A 23379-nucleotide genomic window follows, 5' to 3' on the forward strand; every position below is an offset into this window, starting at 1 on the left:
AGTATCCAGAGCACATGCTCAGACAGGCCAGCGTTTCCTCTGTTTTAGTAGGTAAAATCCAAAAGGTTTGTCTCCAAAGCAGATACTGCAGATTCTGACTGGTTTTGCTTTTTTTCGGGTCCCTCTCTTCCCTTGAAGCCAACAAGCACAGGCCAGACATTTGGGAAAAAAGGGCTTTCAAACCTTTTCTGACCATTAAAGATGTCACCAAAAATTCAGCTAATGTAGGAGAAGGTGCAAACTGCTCTACACTGTATATCCAAAACAGCAAAATCTTCTATGTTACTTATTTGAGAACATCCCTTCAGGAGAGATTATTAGGCCTTCCACAGTTGAACTTTTTCTGATGAAGCTCTCCAAAGCCACATCTGAGGCAGAGCAGAAAGGACAGTGTGCTACCAAGCATGCAATGTACAGGCTTGCAATAGAAGCGATGTTGGTTTTTACACGGAAAGGAAATTGCAACAAAAATCTCAGCGTATGGTTTTAGCTGAAGCATTGTCTGTACATGTGGTATTTCGTTTGCTCACAGACATGGAAATAAAGAAACAATTCATCCTTCACTATGTATGAATTTTGTAAAATTTCAGATTTTTACATTGTGTTCATTTCCAGTTGACAGTGTCTTATGTGTCTTGATTACCTTCCCTCAGAGACCATATTCCAGACTTTGCAGATATCATCTTTCCATTGCTTTCCCTCATAAAGAGGGAAAGCTTCTTCCATAGCAGAAGTCTGAACTGGTGCAGTCAGAGCAACAACCAAAGTTCACACCAGTCAGAACCCCACTGGCTGCAAACAGTGAACACAGCTCTAAAGCAAACGCTCTTTTTAAAGATGCTATTTCCAGATCTACTATTAGTCATGAACTTGAAACATTATTAAGTACTACAAAAGAAACGTTTCTCTGGAAGTTGTACCAACTCTGAGGCTGGACTCTTCTTCAGGTCTCTCAGCTGCTGCTATTCACTCAGTCTGATCCTGCAATCCTTTGTTCAAGCACCAGTCCGAGGGGGTGAAAGTTGGCCAGAGAAAAACGTGTGAGATCAGATCTTGTGATATGGTAAGAAAATTCCACTTTCCATGAAAAGAACCTTGTTTTCAAACACATTCCACAAGGTGAGCAGCTCTTTCAGCCCTTCTGCATTTAAGATGAGGCTATTTTTTTCCCCCCAAGAGTGGGGCTCACAGCCCCTACCCTGCTTGCACCACCTTCTCCACATGCTTTGCTGCCAGAGAGCAGGGGAATCCTTCTCTTGCTGAAACAGCTACTCATAGAATAGTTCTTCATTATCTAAGAGATAGTCAGGAAATATTTAATAAATATATTACCCATTGCATCAAAATAAATATCATTTATAAAACATTCATTGTCTTTTGCTCATCATCATCATACAGTGTATATAAATGTGCCCAGTACAGATGAGATTTACAAATGTTTGCCTTAATTTTTCCCCTTAATGCATTCTCCCACTTACAGTAATCATTGCATAAAATGCATAAAAACATAATGCAGCTTTATGCCACCGGCATAAACCAAAGATGAAACTAAAGATCTTAGGAGAGTACAAAAAGTCTTCAGATAGAAGGAATGGCTTTAGGTACGTCTTAAAGTGGCACTTGCTCCAACTCAATCCTGCAACATTTTAGAACTGGAGCCAACGTTAACTTGAGAACTCAGAATTACTTAACCAAATAATAGAACATATAAAAGCAAGCTGGCTTTTGGGAAAAAAAATGTTTAATAATACAGTAATAGTTGTAGTATCGTCCAGTAAAGGTGTATTGTAAAAATATTCTGAATATTAATTTACCTCAGATAACTTTAGAGTTGTAAATACTTGCATTATAGTGAGGTAGACAGTAAAAAAAAAAAAGTTCTTTTCTCCATTTTTAGCACAGAATTTAAATCTTGTAATATCTTAAGGAAATGATAATGTTAAGTAAGGATGAAATATTTGACTAATGCTTAATTCTGTACAACTCAAATATAAACTTTTAAAAATATTAAAAATTATAACATTTCGAGTGCATATAATGTTTTGTACATTTAAAAAAAAAAAAAAAGAAATGCATGTTGTTCATCTCCATTTTGCACTTTTCAGTCTGTTTAAATAAACAAATATTTACAACTTTTATATGAACAACAGTGCATCCAAAACAAAATGTGCATTTTAAATTATTGCTCCTGGTCGAGTCTTTTCATTACCATTTTATATTATTATTCTCTTCTTTTTTTTTTTTTCTTTTTTTTTTTTCCACCAGTTTATAGCTCTGCAAAACCAGATAAGCCAACAATTCTAGAGATCAGTGGGGGAAAGCCTGAAACTAAGAACATAATAGTTACATTAAGAAAGGGCTAGGCATGCTTCGAAGTGCGCTTTCCTCAGGTGAAGCCATAGCTGAGACCAAAGGTGGGAAAGAAACAGAAATCTTACACAAAATGCCTTTTCCAGCACAACATTTGCGTATAATACTGCTGCAGGTTTTGAGGGCTGCCAAACTAGAGCTACCTAGGGATCTGGCAATGGCATCCTTGCACTGGTTGTGAAATCCAAAGGAGCTTCCTTTCCAATCCACCCAGGCTGTGCTTTCTGTAACACTTCGCTCTTCACAGTTTTTCATCGCTGTCTTAAAATAAAACCTAACTTGTAATTACAATCTTGAGATTTTTTTTTTCTTTTTTTTTGTTTTTTCCTTTGGGGGGTAGGGGGCCGTAGGCTATTTCTGGCTGGTAATCTTGCAGGAATGTGAAAGAGGGAAGAAATGAAACAGCCCTTTTCGGAGCAACTTCAGAGAGAGGGCTCAGTCTGCTCCCTCTCCCTCCCCCGACTCTTTTTGTACTTGGTAAATTGCCTTCACCTTCGAAAGGAGGAGGACAGATCACCAGATAAACCCCGGGGGCGTGAAGGGAAGCGGGGAAGGGACCAGGCGGCGGCCTCGCCGCCTGCCCTGCTCTTTCGCCCTTCACCGCGCGGCAGCCGCGGGCAGGCGCTGCCCGAGTCCCAGCTGCCGCCGCAGCAAACCGGCGCCGGAGCCGCCGCCGCCACACGCCCCTCCGCGCCGCCCGCCGGTCCCCGTCGCCCCAGCCACGCTCCGGGCGGACGCGGGAGGCCCCCGCTAGTCGCATCTCCGCCAGACGCAGCCCCGGCTGCCGCCGAGGGGGATCCCGCCCGCTACCTGCAGCCGCAGGACTCCACCACCATGTCCTCGTACTGCTTGTATACTACGTTGTTGCCCGCGTCGATGTAGAGGATGCTGATGGGAGTCAGTTTGGTGGGGACGCAGCAGCTGGGCGGCGTGGAGCCGGGGTCCATGGAGTTCATGAGGGTCTGGATGATGGCGTGGTTCGTGGGCTCCAGGTGGGAGCGCAGCGGGAAGTCGCAGACCCCCTCGCAGTGATGGGCCTCATACTCCAGTGGAGCTATAATCCAGTCGTCCCAGCCCAGCTCCTTGAAGTTGACATGTAGCGGCTTCTTGCTGCAGCGCAGGCGGGACTTCTTGCCGTGCCGCTTGCCGTGCCGGCTGGCGAAGGCGGTGCGGCGTTGGCGCCGGGGCGGCGGGCGACGGGCGGCGGGCGGCGGCGGCGGCGCGCCCAGCTCGGCGCGCAGTTCCCCCAGGAGGCTCCGCCGCCGGGCGCGGGTAAAGACCACCAGCAGCGCCCGCTCCTGCGGCGGCCGCGTCCGGCGGCCCAAGCCCAGGTCCCGCAGGTCCAGCCAGCGCGGCGGCCCGCGGCCCGCCGAGGCCCGCAGCTCCAGGCACAGCCGCTTCCAGGGTCGCTGCTCCCGCAGGCCCTGCCGCACGTCGAAGGTTTCCCAGCCGGCGGCCGGGGCCGCCCGCAGGTCCAGGGCGCGGGAGTCCAGCGGCCGCGGCGAGAGGCAGGGAAAGAGATGCATGTGCAGCGGGGCGGCGGGCAGCGGGCGGCCGCGGGGGGCCCGGCGGAAGATCCGCAGCTCGGCCCCCACCAGCTCCTCCATCTCGGAGAGGGTCGATACATCAAACACATACTGCTGCCGCCTCAAGGGAGCGGGCGAGAGATCGTCTGCGAGATAAAAAAATAATTACAGTCAGTTGCGCTCAGGGGGGATATGCCGAGAGGTCTCTGACGAGAGGAAGGGCGGACAGGGCCCTCGGCTGCCCGGCCGGGGCCGCTCCTGCCCACTTCACCCCCGCACCACAAGCCGGGGCCGCCCCCAGACTGGGACCAGAGGCTCCTCCGGGAGCCAGGCCCGAGCCAGGCCGGGGGACGGCAGGAAGGAGAAGGAGAAGAAAGAAGGAGAAGGAGAAGGAGAAGGAGAAGGAGAAGGAGAAGGAGAAGGAGAAGGAGAAGGAGAAGGAGAAGGAGAAGGAGAAGGAGAAGGAGAAGGAGAAGGAGAAGGAGAAGGAGAAGACGTATGGAAGGATCCACACCAGGCAGGAGACCGCTCTACCACACCAGAGTCAGTCCCTGCTCCACGCACATCCTCTGTCCATCACCCCCATCAACAAAGTGGGAATGGTACTGTTTGTGTGCTCTTGTACATTACACACAGATATATACATACATACATATATATTCTCCTTCAACAGAAAAACCTGGACTTCTTTTTTGACACATTGGTGTACGAAGTGCAGTGTGGAAAGCAAACCAGATTCCCCTGAGCTGCTTTCCAATAAAATGTTTACAACCCAGCAAATACAAAAATTCCCAAAGCCCCTGGGTTTCCCCAGAAGCTAGTAAAGCTTGTGTAGATTTAAATAGTAAAAGTGTCACTGGAGCCTCTGTTCAGCAACCCCTCACCGCTTTTCCAAACTCAGCCCGCTCCAGGAGCAGAAACAGAGACTAAAGAGATATACAGCCCCGTGTTATTTATTGACATCAAAGGTCATTGCGATTCCTAATCAGTGTATTTCATAACCTCGGCCCTACCTGACAGGTCTGAGGGGACCTCCTGAAGGGGCAGGAGGGACGACGGGATGATTTATGCAATCCAAGATCTTCAGACGCACCATGGCAATGTAAAAATCAATGCGGATTAACATGCAGTTAATCAGTGCGGATGAGCATACTCTAAAGTCGCCCTGTGTCGCTGCGCGTTCCTCCGTACGCCAAGATGGAGATGGAGCGCAGACAGCGCAGCCCACTCTAGGCCACGGGAGCCCACGGTGGAGGCTGCCTGCCGGCCGAGCACGTCCCGTCCGCACCGTGTTGTGCTGCCACGGGAGGCAGCGCCGCGCACCCACGGCACACCCCCAGCTGCGGAGCTGGGTGCCCGCCTAACACCCGGGGGGAGGAGGCCGGTGCAAGGCTGCGAACCCCGCCGCGCCCCCAGCATGTCATGAAGGGTCGGTCGGGGAGAGGGAGCCAGAGCCCCCCTCACCCTGATCGCGCTGCACTCCGCGGGGGCTGCGCTCCGAGGGGAGCGGTGCCAAAATAGGTCAGGCCCTTCACGCGTCCCGGGGAATTTGGACCTAGGCGTGCCGCATCCCTGTCCCCTCATCCCGCTTCAGGTTCGGCGGTTTCCCCGCAGCACGCCTGCTTCTTCCCCAGAGAGGAGCGCACGGCCGGGAGCGAGTGGCAGCTCGGCCGGCCGCGTACGCCTCTCGGAAGGGTCCGGGGGGAGTCTGTAAAAAACACACACAGCCTGAAAAATGTCGTCACAGCCCCGGGTGAAAAGGAAAAGTTAAACACAGAGGGAACTGCCTGCAGGCGCTGGACGGTCTCGGCAGCGCTGCAAGGACGGAGCACGATTTCGCTTGTAAATCTGGGAGTGTTCTTCTGCCCTTCACACACTTGGGCCGGTGTGGCTGGGGGCTGAGGTGGGCCTGGGTTGCAAGAGAAGGGTCTGCAAGAGAGCTCAGGGACCATCGTCTCCTTCTTCAAGGGGGTCCCAGGCAGAACTGGAGACGTCAGCCAGAAAGGGACGTGCACCCCTCAGGCAAGAACGCACAGATCCTCTTCCTCCTTCTTCTCCTCTCCTTTGGCTTTCTCTGCGACCAGCATCTCTCAGATGCCTGAGCATTCGACACGGCGCAGGCGGTTGTCCTTGCTCCGCCGAGCTGCCTCCATCTTCCTCCAACGGCTCCAGCGACCGTCGAGGAAACCAAATCAGCCCTTCTCCTGGCTTTAGACTGTGGGCAGAGCCGAGCATGGGCACAGCTCTGCTTTTAAGCCACCTCTTTGCTTGGGGGTGTGCTGGGATGGGGTGGTCAGGCTTGGTTTCAAAGGCAGATAGATGCTCACCCCGTTTTGTACTCCCTGTTGGATGGGTTGAGGGTTGGATGGGCTGCCCCCAGCGCACTGTCCCTCAGGAGCAGACACCCCACTCACCCCCTTCCCCGTCCTGTTCCTGGCCGGTGTCCCTGGCGAAGGGACTCGGTTGCCTCAAGGGTGGCATCCAGGCGTGGGGGTTAGATGGGAGTGAAGTGGGAAGAGGCTGAATTCCTCGCAGATGCCCTGTGCTGCAAGCGGTTTATAAAGGGTCTGCAGAACACTGTCATGCGGCGGGGTGGGGGGGTGCGCCTGAAACGCGCTCCCCAGCAGCATGTTTTGACGCTCCAGCTTGGCGGAGATTGAACGCGTTGCACGGTGAGTCTGGCTAGCTCGGTGACATGGCACTCTGGGGACACGGCCGAAAGGCAGAGAAATGTGTCCCCGAGCACTCGAGTCTCCGAGGCGGGTTTAGGCAGCACTGACTCTGTGCTGGAAGACTTCCTCTGTTTCTTCAGCTGCCAGCTCCCGCTCCTAGAAAGGGGCAGGGCTGCCGGTTGTTTCAAATAAGCAGCTTTGAATCCGATCAGATAAACGCTATTTATTCACTCTTGTAACCTAATAATTCCAGATGAATACATAATCCTAAACCAGTACTGGCTCGCTCCCAGCACGTTCGAGAGGGTGGGAAAAGCAACGGAGGGTGGGGAGGGAAAGCGGTACCTTTGTAGCCTCCAGAAACTGGAGAGAGATGGGTCTGTTTTGGGGAACCTTTGTTCAAGCGAAGCTACCGCGTTTGCAGCACACAAAGAGCGGCAGCAGCGACGGCGTGGGGGCAGCCTGGCTGTCCCTCTCCCTCCTTGTGAGGAACACACACGGATCAGGGCTTGTCCTCTTCAGTTTGCCTTTAAACTCAAGGAGTGGCTGTGGTGAGGTCCGGGATTTGCAGCAGCCAGTTCGAGATCTGCCTTTTTTTCCCAGGCCAGTCGAGATTCTCATTATCGTTATTCCCGTTACCGTAATATTTGGAGAGAGCAGCCAAGTCATCTCACATCCAGCCAGGCTGGGGAAAGCCACATTGCAGAAAATGCACCGGAGGGGGGGTTTATATTTGTAACGTTAACTTAGATGAATGTTAGTTACGCCGTAAGTATTATTTCGACTCCCCGTTGTTTATTTTTTTCCGATAAAATATTGGGAGCTAGAAGCGGGGCGGGGGGGAAGAAGAGAGCAGATCTACCCGGAATTTAAGAACGTGTCGGCGGCGGGGGAGGAGAGCAACCCTGCTCCGCTCTGCCCTCCCCAAAGCGTCCGGGCAGCGGTGTGCACCGTGCCGGCCGCGGCGGGCTGCGCCGGCCCCCCGTCCGCCTCTGCCGCCGCGAAGCGTTTATCATCTCCCAAGGTTAAATGAATTATTGGGTTGGGACGTTTCCTTTAGCTCCCTGTGTGAACCCTTTCCCGCTTCCCGGGTTCGCTTTCTCGCCGGCAGCCTGGGCTTTGAGGAGAGCCGGGGGTTAAGGAAGGCTATACAAAGTTTCCCTTTTCATGGCAGATCAGGTACTGGGCTCCCAGCCAATTCATCAGGGCTCAGATCTTAACTTTACATCACTGCAAATTATACCCAAACCACATTCATGAAGAATTTTCCCATTCCCAAATTCTCTTTCAAGCCATATTTAAACTCGCAAACCAAAAGCACATTTGCAGTTTAAAGACCCTTTGCAGGCGCTCGCTCAACAATAATCTGGAAATTAAAACATATATCCCCCGTAATTGCAGGGGGCTACCCACACGTTGTCTGCAGAGTCGCAAGGGTGACAGGTACTTCTCTCGGAGCATTACTAGAGCTGTGGAAACAAGAGGCTGACTCTCCATGTGTGGTATTTCTCCAGTTCTCGGTTCCGCATCTCGCAGCGCCTGCCTTGCCGTGTTTTTTTTATTATACCGAGTGATTAGATTTAAATGTTTCGTTCATTCCTCTATCGAGTAATCGAGAAAGACCACATCTTCCTCCGACAAATCCTTCCCAATCCTGCCGAAACCCCAGAGAGCTGATGAAAGGCTGTTGTCGGCTTTTTTCTTTTTCCCTGAAGCGGGGAGGCACCTGGCTGCAATATACCTTTGGTCACCGCTTCACCGTACCTGCGCCGGGAAGGCTACCTGCCCTCACCCCGCTCGCCGCTGCCGGCGGCCGCCTCCCGCCACCTTCCCGCTTCCCACGACCGACGCTCGGCTCTCAGGGACAGAGATATCGCCGCAACAGTCACGGACCGTGCCACGGGGCTCCGGGCCCCCCGTCTGTCGACATCGCCCCAGGAGTTGCGCGGAGGCGAAGAGGGGCTTCCTTGTGCGGTTCCTACCTGCTGTAACAAGCATTAACCGAGCCCACTTCCTTTTGCTCGTTTGTGGTCTTTTTGCTACCCGAAATACTTCGATCGAGGATAAATCATTCCTCCAAAACTATTCCTATTGAGAAAATTGGATTGAATATTCCCAGCGCTGGGAGCTAAGAAACGGACCGAGGGGACGCTTTGGAGGATATTTCTGAGCGATATATGTGGAAGCACCAGGACAGAGCAACCCAGCGTACAGATCTGGCCACAACTAGCAAGGACTGAAACGCTCCCTTTCGCTCAGAAACCAGACTTCAGGCACGCAAGGACGACCAACCTCAGTTCCAGCCTGACTCTAAATCGCAATAGCTCGGTGTTTTTTGTTTGTTTGTTTGTGGTTTTGTTGGGTTTTTTTTATTTTTTTTTTCTGTAGAACTACGAAGCGAGGAGGAAAAAGAGGAGGGCGAGGCGCCCAGTTGCAGTGCTCAGCGCCGGGCAGCCCGGCCATGACGCCGTCTGCTGCGAGCACCCGAACCGGGCTGACACCGAGTTGTGCCGGATTTTCTCCCCACGGGCTTCTCGTCTCCTGGTTGTGGCCAGCCCGGACTGCGGCACAGCATTGCCCGCGAGCGGCGGAAACTCAACAGTTCCGAAGCGGAGAGCTCGGTCCTACCCCCTCGTAGGAAAAAAAAAAAAAAAAATCATAAAACCACAAACGCCGCCTCTTAGCAAGCCCCGCAAGGGAGCTTCTGTACTCAAAAAAAAAAAAAAAATCAGGATGGGGTCTGACTGAAATGAGCCATCGGAATGCCTTGATAGGTTTTATCCCTTCTCGTTAGCAGAGTGGCTCCGCGGCCGCGCACCGCCTCGCCGGGGCATCTGAGCCGCGGAGTGGCCGCGGGGCTGCCTCTCCCGGCGCCTGAGGGCTCTGCTTTTCCCAGACGGCGCTTCCCCGTCCCGATGCGCTTCTGTGCGCGCCTTTGCAAAAGAAAACAAACAAACGAAACAAAACAAAAAGAAACTCCCCATTTTCAGGAGGGAGAGACGAGCGGTGCGGCCGCGGCTTTCGAGGAGACGCGCCGCTGCCCGCTCCGCTCCCTTTCCGCAGTTCCGGCAGCGCGGGGGAAAACACAAACCTCCAGATAGCCCGCAGGAGCAGGCAGCACGGAGCCGCAGCCCTTTCGCCCACCGCCGCCCGCCCCCGCGCTGCTGGCTCCGCGGGCGCGGAGGCCCCGCCGCCGGGCCAGGCGAGCCGGGCCGCCCGCTCCTTCCCCGGGCTCACGGCTGGGATAGGAACCGGCTGCTCGATGCCGTGCTCCAGCCGTCTGGTCTGCATTAGTGTTTTTATAAGGGGCTCAAACAAATCGCATACAAGGTCACCAAATAATTAACAGTTGTGAATTCCCTCCTTCCCCATTAAAATACTTCCCTGCTTATATTTCATTTTCCTTCTGCCAACTACAACACTGCCTGGGCAAAGGCGCTGCACAGATTACACTACATTGCAGCTTTCGGTCCACCCAGAAACCCGCTGTTTTGCATAAACATGTTGCACTAGATGAACTTCAAGTGGGATTTACGCTCTTTTCTTCAGCCACACGCGCAGCCCGGCCATTTCCAGCTCCTGCACACGGCATCCCCCCCTTCCTCCTGCCCCCTTTCCTCACCCCCCTCCCGACGCTAACGGCAAGAGCAAAATAACGGTGGTCGGACCCTGGTCCTTCTGAATCAGCTGTCTCTCAACTGGAACACAAAACTACACAAAGAAAACGAGAACGGAAAAGGAGACGACCTCGATCCACTTTGATTTCCCCTTCCCTTAGGCGCGGAGCTCAACATTTCGTATGGGAGAGCCCGGCCGCGGTATCGCGGCTGCGGGCAACTCTGCAAACACAAAACGGAAAGGCGAGCTGAACCCACGGCAGCCGGCCGTTGTGGCATTCCCTTCCCACGGGATATCTCTCTGGAAATCGCGCTTCCTCGCATCCTCGATATTTATTTTTTTGTTTTCGGCTTGTTCCGAGCCGTGCTGCATTTCTTGCTAGCTGTGGATTTGCTTGTTTATAGCTCCCTTCTCTAGCTCCCTCCTGCTCTGTTTTTTTTTTTGTGTGTGTTTTTTTTTTTTTTTTTTTTTTTCCCCTGCCTGGTGGAGTCCTTGCAGCTCCTAATTGTCCTGCGTTACTGTGGAGCTCCAATGCTGGGGGTCCTGAGGCCAGCGAGAGCACCATCTGCGTTTTAATGAGTTACTTCATGTGCCAACAGTAATTTTCCTACATTCAGCTAAGTCTTGTCTGATCTTGCGACCGTAACAAGGGGGAGCGAGTTGGGGGCGGGAGGGAGTGGAAAAGGGGGAATCGCAAGCCCCTTCCCCCTTTTCTGCACTTTTTTCCTACCTCTGTGGGGGGAAATATATATATTATATATATATGTATATACAATGCAGTAGTATGGCTTTCGTCCTCTCGATCCAGACTGAAAGCGATCTTATTAGTTTCAAGTGGGAAGGAAAATGAACAAGAGGCGGAGAGGAGCGGTTGTGGTGTCCGCACCGAAGCTCCCTGCCCCTCCCAGCCGCTCCGGCTGCTGCGGCCGGGGGATGTCGAGCTGTCGTTCCCGCGGGACGCTCTCGGACACGCGGGCACAGCAGCCCACGCCTTGCGGGAAGGGCATTTCTCGGCAAGACTAAAAGCTGCTCCACGCTCCCTCTCCCAGTTGCTGTCCCACCGAAATAGTGAGGTGGAGGATGCCGTGCGGGCGGGAGGGAGGGACGGCCACCGCCGTCTCCCCCCGGAGCTGCCGCTTAGGTAAAGAGCAGCCCATCTAATTGGGTCAATTTGGGCGGCTATATTGTCTGCAAATGAATTGACAGAAACTTCCCCCCCGCCCCCCCGCTTTCCCTGAGACTGTTCATCATCAGCACAGCTCCAGCTCGCCAATTAACTGGGCTAGGAGCCCACGGGGAGGTGGGCAGTAAAATAGCTACCACTTCAGAGGAACGGAAGCTCTCTTGAAGTTTTTTGGTGATGTGCCATTGGCTGGTCCGCTTCATTATGGGAGACTAGACAATATTTGATATGTTATGACATGAACACTCAATTAGATCACTGAGTTGAAATACTCCAATCAGTGGCTTGATGCTAAGCAACCCTCAGAAGGTCCAGCAGAAGGTCACAGCCTGTGACACATCAAATCAAAATCAATGGGGAAAAGTGAGGCTTTTCCTTAATCAAACCAGGATTTCTGTTAGCAAATCGCTTCCCCCGGAGTAGAATCTCCCATGCAGCGAGATGAGCTAAATTTGTTAAATTAACTGTCTTTCTTCTGGTTATCAAGAATAAGGTGATCTTGAGCACGTCTCTATTTCCTTGCGGCTCGGAGAATTAGCACCCTGTTTCCTCTCCGGGGGGAAAGCGGGACAGCGCGTTTCTGACGGCTGAACTTTCGAAACAGTGTTTCTAGAAAGCGTGTCCTCTTTCCCCCACCTCCAGTTTAGCAGCGACGAAGAAAACAACCCTCATAAGGCGAAAGCGGAAAGCAAAACCCCGTGTCCCCTCTCCCCACGGAAACCCCTAGGCGCTTCCGACCGCGGGGAGCACCCACCGTGAGCGCTTCCACGCACCCACCCGAGCCCAGATGGACTCAACGGGCGCCGGGGCTAGAGGGGAAGAGCCTCGCTGAGCCCCCTCTGCAGAGGAGGACCCCCAGCCGGGGGAGGCGATGGGGCAAGGGGCTGAGCCGTGGGTGCCCAGGGGGGAGGAGTGATTGTAGAACCGTGGAGGCGGCGGAGAGAGTTGATTTGGGTTTGGTTTGGTTTGGGGGGAGAGTGGCTCCTGTAGCTCCAGGGAGCCGTGCGGTTTTCCTGGCGCTGCGTTTTTCCCTGAAACGGCTGGGAAGCGGGGCGGTCGGCGTGCTTTCCCGGCTGTCGGCAGCTACGGGACGCCGCTGCCAGCCGCTGGCAGGTACATGGGCAGGGTACCGCGGCGGGGGGGGCGCGAACGGAGGGGAGGATCTTCAAATCGCGGAGAGAAGGAAAGATTACACAACCTTCATTGAGAAACTGTTAATATCGTTAAAGGCTCACAAACAAGGGTAATGTAAGGGAAAAAAAAATATAGAGACAATTTTGAGGGAAGATAATTCTCTTTTCCTCTGGATCGCTGAGGAATCTCCACCCGCTGCCTTGGCTACGAGCGATAAAACGAGAGAAAAGTAAAGCGGAGCTCCGGCCGGGGTTTCAGGTCGCGGAGGGGTCCCGGGAGCCCCACGGCACCGCTGCTACCCGGGATGAGTGGGGACAAGGCCTGGAGCCCGGCCGGCCCCGGGCTCCGCCGCCCGCACAGTCCTCTCCCCTCCCCTCTCCCGGCGGCGGGGGCAGCCGAGGGCCCGAGGGAGCGACACCCGCTGTCCCCCCCCCGGCCTTGGGATGGGTGAGGACCAGCTCCGCACACACCAGGCTTAAAGGACGTAGGATAGGCCCCGAAGGAGACGGCGAGTCTGCGCCGCTCCCCACTGAGCCCCACGGCCGGGAGTTACCTGGGCTTCAGGCTGCGCCCCCTGCATGCGGAGCCGGCTGTGTCCCAGCCCCAGCTCTTTCAAACGCGGCTGGTGAATTTCCAGGTGGACCCGATAAACTGACCCTACGCGAGAGCAGCTTGAGGCAGCGTATGTTTGCCCTCGGTCAGTTTGAACTTAATATTTGCATTACAGCCGCAGCGATAAGAGCGATCCTTTCTTCTGCAGACAGAAAGAAACTAGAAGAGCGATTTTTTTTGCTCCAAGGTTGCGTTTACACCCGAAGTGCGCCTGCAAAGCTGGGACGTATTTCGCACCACCCCGTGACGATCCGGGGGCGAACACGCGTGTTTCTCTCACGCAGCATTTACGGCTGCTGCGGTCCGGATTTAGCGCCGCGGGGCAGTTTGTTTTAAAATAAAACAACTCGATCCACAATTTACGGAAAGATCCACTTTCTGCAATACCGAGGGGGGCGAAAAACACCAGTGACCGATGTAGTGCGCTCCCCGCCTCCCCAGCGCTAGGCTCCGCGGGACGGCAGCTGCGGAGCGCCGCGGGAAGAGGCGCCCGCAGCCCCGAGAGGAAGGTGAGAGGCGTGGGGGGGCAAAACTTACCTCGTCCCCTGTCTACAAAACTAGTGATGGTGTTGGCAGATTTGGACGACTGAAAAAAGCTGGCGTTGATGCCCAGTTTCTCCGCGATTGAGTAAGTCCTGAACAGAGACAGCATGTACTCGTGAGGTTCCGCTCGTGGGAGCGCCCGGCCCACGGCGTGTCCCCCTTGCCGCGGGCGGTTGTCCCGAGGAGTCCGCGTCACCCTGCGGCCCCGTCCACCCTTGGAGGAGGCGGTGAGCTCCGAGGCGGCGGGGAGAGAAGCCGGGAGGCAGCAAGGTAAATCCCAGAGGAGGCTGGCGAGCAAGGCGGCGGAGAGCAGGGCCCAGCGTGCATTCATAGCGAGAGGCGGCGGCGGTGGGGAAGAAGAGGAGGGCGGCCCGACGTGCGGCTCCGGCGGCCCACGGAGCGGCGCGGGGACTGCGCGGCGGCGTGGCGCGGAGCGGGGACTGCACCCGGGCGGGCTCGGCCCGGAGCAGCCCGCCCCGCCCCGTGGGTACCGCCCCGCCGCGGACCGCCCCGTGGGGGCACCCATCCCGCCCCCGCGGGGCGGTCCGCGGCGGGGCGGGACACCCCGCGGTCGGGTGCTTGGGGGTCCTTCGATCCCTCCTCGGTGCGGACTCCAGGCGGGAAGTGGACGCGAGGGCCGGGACAGCTGCCGAGCGTCTCGCTGCCACCCTTCGGGTACCGCTTCTCATCAACTAGCCAACGCTTTGGTGCGTTCAGGTGCTGAGGGTGCTGTGGTTCCGAGTGTGGACAGACTCCGGCAAAGCTAATGGTCTTTTGTAATGCTCTGCGTATTCCCACAGCTATGTGTCTGTCGAGAGCTTGACATAAAGCAGAGGTCTCTCAAGAAGGAGAATTTGGTGGAAAATGGGGGCCTCACCTTGGGATGCATCAGGGCCCAGCTAGCAGGCAGCCTTGGGGCAAACACTGCCACTCATCAGAGAGGGAAAGGAAAGCACAGGAGCAAAGAGACAGAGACAGTTCTTTCAAAATCTGCACAGCCACCAAGAGAGGACCAGACTGAGAGGGAGCACGGTGCCAGGATAGGAACTGGGAAAATTCAGTGATGGGCAGACAGCACCAGCAACATAAATGGGGCAGCCCAGGACAGGCAGAAAACCTCCCCTAAGCAGGGCATAGATCCTTCTTGCACTGGAGCTGTTTTCTGCAAGAGGATTTATCCAGCCCTCTTCATTTTTTCAGAGGTGCATAAGACCTGTGTCAGCTCTCCAAATGGTTTCATCCAACCACCTCTGTGGGGCTCACAGCCATGGACAAATGACGGCAACAAGTTCGCATTACTTTACCTGACCTGTTCCCTCCTTGCTTCTTCCTGACCTTCTTCTCATCTTTCTGCCTGAACCATGGCACTGCTGGCAGCCACAAGCCACCCCCCTCTGCTTCTGAATGTTGCTTTCCTTTGCCCTGTTCTGAGCTTCCCTGCTCTCCTCTCCTGATCTTCCTCCACTGTGTCCCATGCTTCACCTCTTTCTACCTCTCCTATCTGCCCCAGCTCTGCCACTGGTGGATTTTCCTCTCATTCCAGCAAGAGATTCTGCAGCCTGTTCAGCAGTGAAATCTCATTCCATATCAAAAATAAAGGGAATCTGGCTTTCAACTCAAGTTGAATCTGACATCCCTGACCACACTTCTTCACTAGCAGCTGTTCTTCATGTCCATGCAGTCATACACTGGACTTTCTTGTCTTTTTCTTACTCCTTCTCTTTTTCCACCAAGAGAGGGCAACTCATGCCTGGGCTTTTGGCATCGCTTCCAGTGTAACCCACACATCAGTGGGATGAGGCAGACCCAGCCAGGGCATATGGAGCAGGCAGCTATCCTGGTAGGTCCCAGTTTACCTGCAGTGAGCTCAGTCCCACTATGCTCCTCAGCTCTTTGGGAGAAAAGATAGGGGAGATGCAGACCATGAAGTGGAGATGAGGACCATGAAGGGGAGATTTGGATCAAAACAGAGGCTCAGGTTCCAAGCAACCCAGGCTGCATCTCCACTAGGGAAGAAGATGACTCCAAGGCAGGGTCTCACGTGCTGCCCTGCAACTCTCCACATGTGGTTTGGGCCCCTGCCAACTAGCACTTTCCCAGACAGTGCCCAGGCCTGTTACAAGCTATGGCTTATGCCCAGGGCTGTCCCCTATATAGTTATTTGGATTCAAACATGTGGATATGTGACACATTGCATAGCTCAGATGAGAGAACAGTGCCTGTCATTGCTTTGGCTTCTTTTTAGTAGGATAGATGTACTGCGAGGTGCTGGCAGATGAACTGTGAAGAAACAGGGCTACAAAAGAGTATCAGTGACAGTGTAGAAATGAGGCAAGTGTTCTGAAAAACCAATTCCCACATTGCTCCATCCCACTTTTTCATCCCCTTTTATTTATCATGGCTTCACTCCTCTCGCCTGACTCCTGGCTTCACAGCTGCCCTACTGACCATTCCATTCCCTTTTCATAAGCTGCTTTCTGCTCTGAGACCTTCCCCCTCCTCCTGTCCCTTTGGTTTCACTTTTCTGCTGCCTCACTTTTGTTACTTGCGGTCCCCTTCTCCGCCCTCATCCATTCTGTTCTGTACTTAGCATTTTGGCTATTTTTTTGTTTGCCACGACCCAGTTCCATATCATCACTTTTTTGTTTCCTTCTGCCCCTTTTGTGCCCTCTTCACTTATTCCACACTCCTGCCTGCTATCTCCAATCAGCTGCCCAGCTCCAGTTTCTTCTCTGCCAACTTCTGCTCAACCCAAATCCCCCAGGCTCTTTCTTTTCTATCCTGCTGCATTCCATTGTCCTATTTTCCTTTTCTGATATTGTTTCAACTTCCCACATCCCCTCCTTGCAGTTCCCAGTGCTGCTGTTGCACGGCTGCCCTTTCCCACTCCCACCCCGCTGGTTTCCAGGGTCCCCTTGCTGCTCCCGAAGTGTCTGTTCCTTTCCTGCCTTTGTCTCTTGGTCTGTCTCTCCTCTTCTCTCTTTGTTCTCAGCTTTTTCCTCCCTTGGCCTCCTCCTCTCCCTAGGGAAGGTGGTTTCATACTAATGCAAAGCTGCAAGGGTCGAGTGGTCTCAAAAGCAACTTCCATCAGCCTGATTTCATTTCTACCTGCTGCCTTTGTACGTTTTAACACGTTCTCTCAAATTGACTCAGACGGCTGCTTTCCACCCTTGCTTCTTAATCAGGGGCCTGACTCAAAGCCCTCTGCAGCCAACGGGGGCCGTTCCCCTGGCTCTGGGGACCTTTCAGGCAGCACAGAGGCTGAGGGGAGCTCACACACTGTTGTTATCACCCCAAAACAGCAATGGAAACCAGATGATAGTGTACACAGCTAGTAGTAACAGCCATAAAGTAGGCAGCGCTTCTCTCCAACCTTTCTCAGGGCATTAGGCCCTGTTGCTCAGGGTGTCCCCATGCCATTTCAGAAGACAATGCCATTGTTCAATACAGCTGATAGCCTGGACAATCACTTAAGGGAATGACTGAGCATAGGGAAACTGAGAAGCTGTAGCAATTGTGGTGCCTTATGCAGCTATGTACTCAGATCATTGTGAGGGACTTGAATATATCAAACCATCTTAAGAAGTTTTGGTTTTGATTGGCATTGAGAAAACCGCATGGAACCGGACCTGAGAACCACAGGCAGGAGTGGGCATCTTGTGGGCAGCGCGTGAATGAATCAGCGCCTGTGAAACACTTGGGATTGCAGCTTCAGAGCTTGGCAAAGGGCGTAATAACGGCAGTAACAACAATAAGAAGAGTAAAATAATAACAGCCACAAGGAAAGAAGAATAGCATTTTAAACAATTATTTCCTTTCCGGTTTTCTCAACAATAAAAGTTGGCAGAATTTCAGTTTATAATTACATTATAAATATTTTGTAACAACTTTTTATTTCAAATATGTTTCTGCAAACTAAGCAATTTGGGGAAGTTTTCTAAAGTACAGTTTTAGAAGCAGTTTCATTAATTTCCTTGCACTAGAAGACACAGATTTCACATATCTCAAATTTATTTATGTGAAGTTGCTATTCTGGGAAAAAAAATAATATCACTAGAGGCAAAATTTGAAAGCCAGGAGAAACTGATAATCAAATGTAATTTTTTTCCCCTGGAAGTTTAATGTAAATTTCTCTTGTTATAACTATAAAATGAGCAGCAGTGTTGAGGACTAGTGTCAGAGGTTAAAATTCAGCCCTCCACAAGTGGTCAAGCCAAGGCCTAAGCAACCCTCATTTGACCTTTGGTTTGTGGCCTTTCGGAAAACTTACTGTGGTGCATGAGTGGCATTAGTACAGAGCTGATCCGTTTGTAGACAGTCCCTCTTAATCTTTTACATTTTTTACAGCTAGATTGTGGCTTATTTTAACATGAATGATGCATTGTAGGGTGTTGTTTTTTTTGTTGTTTTTTTTTTTTTTTTTCTGTGAACCAAATTCATTCTCTATTAGGCTGACTAGAAAATGTACCCACTCAAAGTACAGGCTTCTTTCACCCTTTACCACAAAAAGCTCTGAAAAGGCTGTGGTCACACCACATAATCAGGGGGTAGGAAGTCCTACTGGCAGAACAGTTAGCACAACCGTTTCTGAAATGCCCTTGTAGTCCATATGTGCTGGTTTTCAGCAAAACACCAGCCTCCACAAGCCTCAGCTTTGAAAATGGGAACAATCTTTCAAAGACCCCAAATCTGAGGCATTAAACTCCCATTGCTTTTAGCTGCAATTTTTTTAGCACTCCTGCCTCCTTGCTGCAATGCTCCTGAAAATACTGTTTTTCAGTGCTCCATACTAGCAGGAATATTTGTTTTCAGAAGGTAGATTTTGACCCAGAAGTTGCTTCCCCCTCCTAGATGGACGTTCCCTGGTGGGTAAGGCTCCAGCTCCTTTCTCTGCCTCCCTCCCAGCCGAGCTGTCCTGCTCTCAGCTGAGAGCATCCTCACGGAGGGAGCACTGAGCTCACTCCTCTGCTGCCTGCATTCTGGAACATCAAATTAGCCAAATATATATATTTTTGCTTAATACAGCAATATTTGTTTCAGCCTACCCACTCTCCAAACTGTCAACATAGACCTTGAAAGTCTAAGTAGACCAAGAATTTTAACTGTCAAAGCCATGGCATGTGATCTAACAGAAGGTGAAGGAGCATACCCAAATAAATAGGTTGCTTTAGAGTCAGAATCCACTCCCACATTGTGGTCCTCCAAGGAAGGTTCTGTTTTGCTTTCCAAGCATCCCGTGAGGGATCTGCGCCTCTCCCAGTGCTCCACAGCCTGCAGGGCTTTACCAGGCAAGTCCCCCGCGTTCTGGCTCGGCGGAGGCTTGTGCAGCCCCACAGCATAGGGACAGGTTTTCCCATTTCACATCCTTTTGGTCCTACTTTTGGTGGCTATTGTTTTCACAAGAAAAGTCGGGAGAAGTAACAGGGCTAACCCTATGCACCACTGTTTCTTTTTACAGTATTTTATTTTGCCACGAACCAGTGGCAACATAGCTTCTTTGCAAGCTCTCTGCATTTTTGTCACTGTCTTAGATTAGAACCATATTGTCTCTCACTCACAGTTAAAAACTTAATATATAGGCATGAAGAGTGAAGCCACTCCTGCATTCTTGGTGCGTCAAAGCACATCCTGATGTCAGGGAAACAAACTGCAGTGTATAGAGCACAAGAATGGGAAGAGGCTTGCAAGAGTGGTTCTGCTTTCGTTTGCTCTGGCATAGAAAATAAAAACGATGTAGGAAATTGTCTATCCTGTTTAGGATAGATTTGGGTTTGAAAAATTACTGCTAACTTTGTAAACATTAAAATAGAAGTAATAAAGATGTGAAATTTCACACAGGGGATCTACAATGTTTGTATAATTATAAGCATATGGTTACTTTACATGAGGTCTCTGTTATACTTTTATTTACTAGTGCTTGGGGAAAACAGAGGTTCTCAAATTCAGTGTTTATTTACATGTATAGGGAATGTCACAGTCCCCATTAACCTGTCATAATCTGTATTTCTGTCTCAGAGCTCCAGCTATATAAACTGAACCCCCAGTTTTACTATAATTTCTAATTTGTTCAGCTACGCTGCTAACTCAGACAATTTCTGTCATTTCTAAATAATGTATATCCTGCTGCTGGTGGCAGGATGGGAACCGCTTGCCGCCTCAGTGCCTGCTCATTTCAGCTCTTGGGGGGCTAAAAGCGAAAGGCTGTTGCTTCAATTCAGTTTTCGCTTTTCTGAGGAGTTGGGTGGCACTTTAATTTATTGTTTTCTTTTTAGTCTGACTTTCCATCCCGGAGGACACTCAACATTTCTTGTTCGGGCTGAGTATCCATAATTCCTCATTTTGTAGGACACAAAAGGACCTCAGCCCCAGCAGGATCCAGCCCTCTGGTTGTGGGCTGAATTATACTATTTGTTGTCTTTAATACTTAGTGGCCATACTTCTAGGGCTGCTCTTTGCTTAAGTGCTACGAGTGTAGGAGCTCATATATGAATAGTAACTTTGGATCTTAGAAAAAATGTGGAATGATTTGCAGCCATTTCTTGCACTTTTATATTCTACATGGAGATACTTACAGTTTTGATAAGCTAGATTTAACTGTAGGTTTTGGGTTTTTTTGGGGTGGGTGAATATCCCAACTCAGGCTTCCAGCTTTGGCTTTGCTCAGTCTGGTGCTATGAAACGATGTTCTGTCATGAATCATCATGACCACACGTTCTGCCTAGGGAGGGACAGGGACATACAACAAATTCTATATTTTTTTTTAAGAAAATGAAGGAGTCTGCGTGAAACACTGCATCATTACAGTCTGGTCTAACAGAACAAAGGAATTTAGTTGCATTCTTTTATTTTACAATTCCTTACTTGCTCCTCTAATTTCTCTTGCTTCTCTCTTGTCACTTCAGCACTGCATGGGCACTCTGAGTGTGGCAGCCAGATTTTCTTGCCAGCCCTGAGATGGCTTTAAGGTATCTTAGTTATTGTCCTGTTACCAGTGTCAGGATGCAGGTGAGCAGTTTACCTGAGACCCCAAAGATATGAGTACCAACCTCATCTGTACTCACATTACCTCAGGAGTTTCGCTCCATCTTTCCATGCTGCTGTTTCTGCCTCATTCTTTGTTTCAGCTCCAAATGCTTCAGGACAGGGGTTGCTTCCCAACGTAGCACTGCCATTTAATTTTTTTCTTGGTAGCAAAAATTTAGCTTTTCCTTATGTTTCTTCAGTTCAAAGCAGTCTGCCAGTGCCAGCTTTGCCAGGCCTGCTGGGTGTTGTTTATTGCTGTCCTGGGCAAGGATTTCCATGGTGCTCTGCAACCGTTTCCCCTAAAGAAATCCCTTTAGGAGCATCGTAGGAGTCTCACTGTGTACAGACCCAAACCAGAGGGTGCCAACCAAGCAGCCTCTGGCAAAGGAAACCCATTTCTGGGAAGTACAAAATTCATGCTGACACTTGTTAATGCTTTGGTGTCAGAAGGAGTTGTGCTGCAGCAGTCCCCAGGCTGGGGATGTTTTCTGATCTGTAGAGTTTCTGCTCAAAGATAGTCACCAGGGAAAGGGAGGCACAGACTGAACTGCATGATGGTGACAGACCTCGTGATAGTGCCACTTTTTTTCTGGTATTTGTTGGATCAAGGAAAGAGAGGAAAAGACAGGCTGGCAGTGGTTTTCTATTGAAAGGTTAGCTGTCAGCTGGATTTTCCCTGTCACTGAGAAGATCAGTAAAGAGAGGGGAACCCTCAGTGCAAAATTCACCTCCATCTCAGAAAACATCCCCATGTGCTGAAAATATTTATTTCCCTTTGCATTTCCATTTTTGCTTCTGTGTAATTTTAAAAAGCCACTTTTCCTATCCCTGGCACAGCGTGAGAGATGGGCACAGCGAGGGGAAGCTGCTGACTTTCCCCAGGGAAACTGTTAAACTCTTTCTCCAAGAACAGTACTATGGCACACAGTCCCATGCTGAATGGGTGTTCACATCCTTTCGTGGTCCAAAATTAACTCAGCTATTTTGCTGAGTAAAGGATGATTAAACAAGCAGTAAGATGTTATCGTTAGAGGCTTCCCATTAAACTATGACTATAAATACTGGCACAGGGAGGATAAATCTTCCTCAAGCTAAGCAAGTTAGCAGCTAGTGTTTCCTTAAACATCATCCACAAAATGCATTGGCTGCCCAAAATGTTTATCAGCGCTACCTCTTAGGAAACCAAACCGTTTTATTTTCAGTTCCTCTGGCTGCTTCATATTTAATGCAGTAATGTGGTTACCTTTTACATAAAACTGCATCATTTCATAAATTCCCTAAACAATTTTCAACACCACAAAGGCAAAAGACTAATATAAAAGAATGTTGAGGCTGGAAAAGAAACATTCACCAGCCAGAGCACAGCAAAAACCTCTCTCTCATAGCATATTCTGATTCTTTTGCAGCTTAATTGTAATTCTGGATTCCTTTCTTTGAAATGTTTGTTCTGGGATTAATTAAAGCAGCTAGTTTGATCTTGGAGCTGCAGACTGATATATATGCTCAGCCTTTATTCTTTCTTAATGTAATTTTCTTTTTTTTTTTTTTTTTTTTTTTCCTGTATGTAGGGGCAGTGGTAGGAAGCCAGTGAGACATCAGCATGCTGTGGTGAACAAAGATCTCTGAAGCAGAAGTGGATGTCGGAGCGTCACTGCTCCCCACCGATGCCAGCGCTGCCCTGGCACGGGAAGTCACACTCCTACCCCTCCCACACCACGCGTGCACGGCTGCTGGGATGGCCGAACGCCAGCAAGGCAGGTGGGAACCGGGAGCGACAGCAAACTGAAAACATCAGTGCATTTAAAAGCAGAAAATGTGGGTATTGCTTTTATCCTGGGTGTTTTCTCTATGCCCATTGAGCAGTGAATACATCCTTTAGGAAATTCAAGCTGGAACTGTGCAAACAAGGTGGATAACAACCCTCATGCTCACTGCAGATGAAACAGAGAATAAACGCGCAATACTTCGGGAGTTGCTGGTTTGCCTCTGAGTTGCCAAAGTTTGGAGAGATTCATTCCTTTTGGGCCTGAGCCCAGAGCCATTTGCAGGCAAGGGGAGTCTTGGCTGGGGCAGGGGGTCAACCTTTTTATGGCAGGGCTGATCTGCAGTGATCAGAAAAGAGCTGCTGCTGTTCAGCCCACGTCTCCTCCGCACGGAGAAACGCACAAATGTTGCTCTCACTGACATTAACGGGAATTGTGGTTGCAGTTTAACTTCCTCACGTGCCAAGGTATCCCACAGGTAACAGCCTGGGTGTGTGTATATGAATTAGTTCTTAAAGCTGCATGCATTTCTCCTTTTTATAAAAGAAGACCAGGCACTCTGTAACTGCTAAGAACAGACTGTCTGAAAGGTGTTTTATTAACTAAAGTTGGGGAAGAAAATGAAACTGAAAAGAATACGACTGCATATTAAACTACATGAAGTGGTCATGACAACTGGGGATCTCGGTATCATAAAATTTTAACAGCTGGATGCAATCAACGGGGATTTTCCATTTTTCTTTTCTTCTTTTTTTTTTTTTTTTGGTTAAGCTTAAGAAAGCGGGGGGTGGGGGGTGGGGGGGCGGCAGGGAAAGCGCTTCATTTTACTCAAGCAAGCTCTTTATCCAGCTCAGCTTTCTTTGCTTAATATCAGAAGTTGTCTTTACTTCCCTATAAATCTCAGCACTGCCTGTGCTCGGCTGACACCATCTTTT

The 23379-nt window shown here is 50.8% G+C and overlaps 1 protein-coding gene and 1 long non-coding RNA gene across 2 annotated transcripts; one reads left to right on the plus strand and one right to left on the minus strand.

The window, feature by feature from the left end:
- Window positions 1-1302: 1302 nt before the first annotated feature.
- On the minus strand, window positions 1303-14117 carry GDF6 (growth differentiation factor 6). Its single transcript, XM_021280204.2, has 2 exons — window positions 13653-14117; window positions 1303-4042 (listed from the first exon to the last, which is right to left on the minus strand). Exons 1-2 carry the CDS (start codon window positions 13987-13989, stop codon window positions 3177-3179), a joined length of 1203 nt encoding a protein of 400 aa, XP_021135879.2. The 5' UTR covers window positions 13990-14117; the 3' UTR covers window positions 1303-3176.
- On the plus strand, window positions 11752-23119 carry LOC135578675 (uncharacterized). The gene is made up of 2 exons (XR_010470679.1): window positions 11752-12482; window positions 22250-23119. It is a non-coding gene; the product is annotated as an uncharacterized LOC135578675 (long non-coding RNA).
- Window positions 23120-23379: the final 260 nt, after the last annotated feature.

This window comes from Columba livia, chromosome 2, assembly GCF_036013475.1.
Source record: "Columba livia isolate bColLiv1 breed racing homer chromosome 2, bColLiv1.pat.W.v2, whole genome shotgun sequence".
NCBI lineage: Eukaryota > Metazoa > Chordata > Aves > Columbiformes > Columbidae > Columba > Columba livia.

What these genes read in the sequence shown, in the direction of transcription:
- GDF6 (XM_021280204.2), bottom strand. Translation starts at nt 13,989, where the DNA reads ATGAATGCACGCTGGGCCCTGCTCTCCGCCGCCTTGCTCGCCAGCCTC. An exon ending in TTTTGTAGACAGGGGACGAG is followed by an intron (nt 4,043 to 13,652) that starts GTAAGTTTTGCC and finishes TTTATCTCGCAG; the next exon opens with ACGATCTCTCGCCCGCTCCC.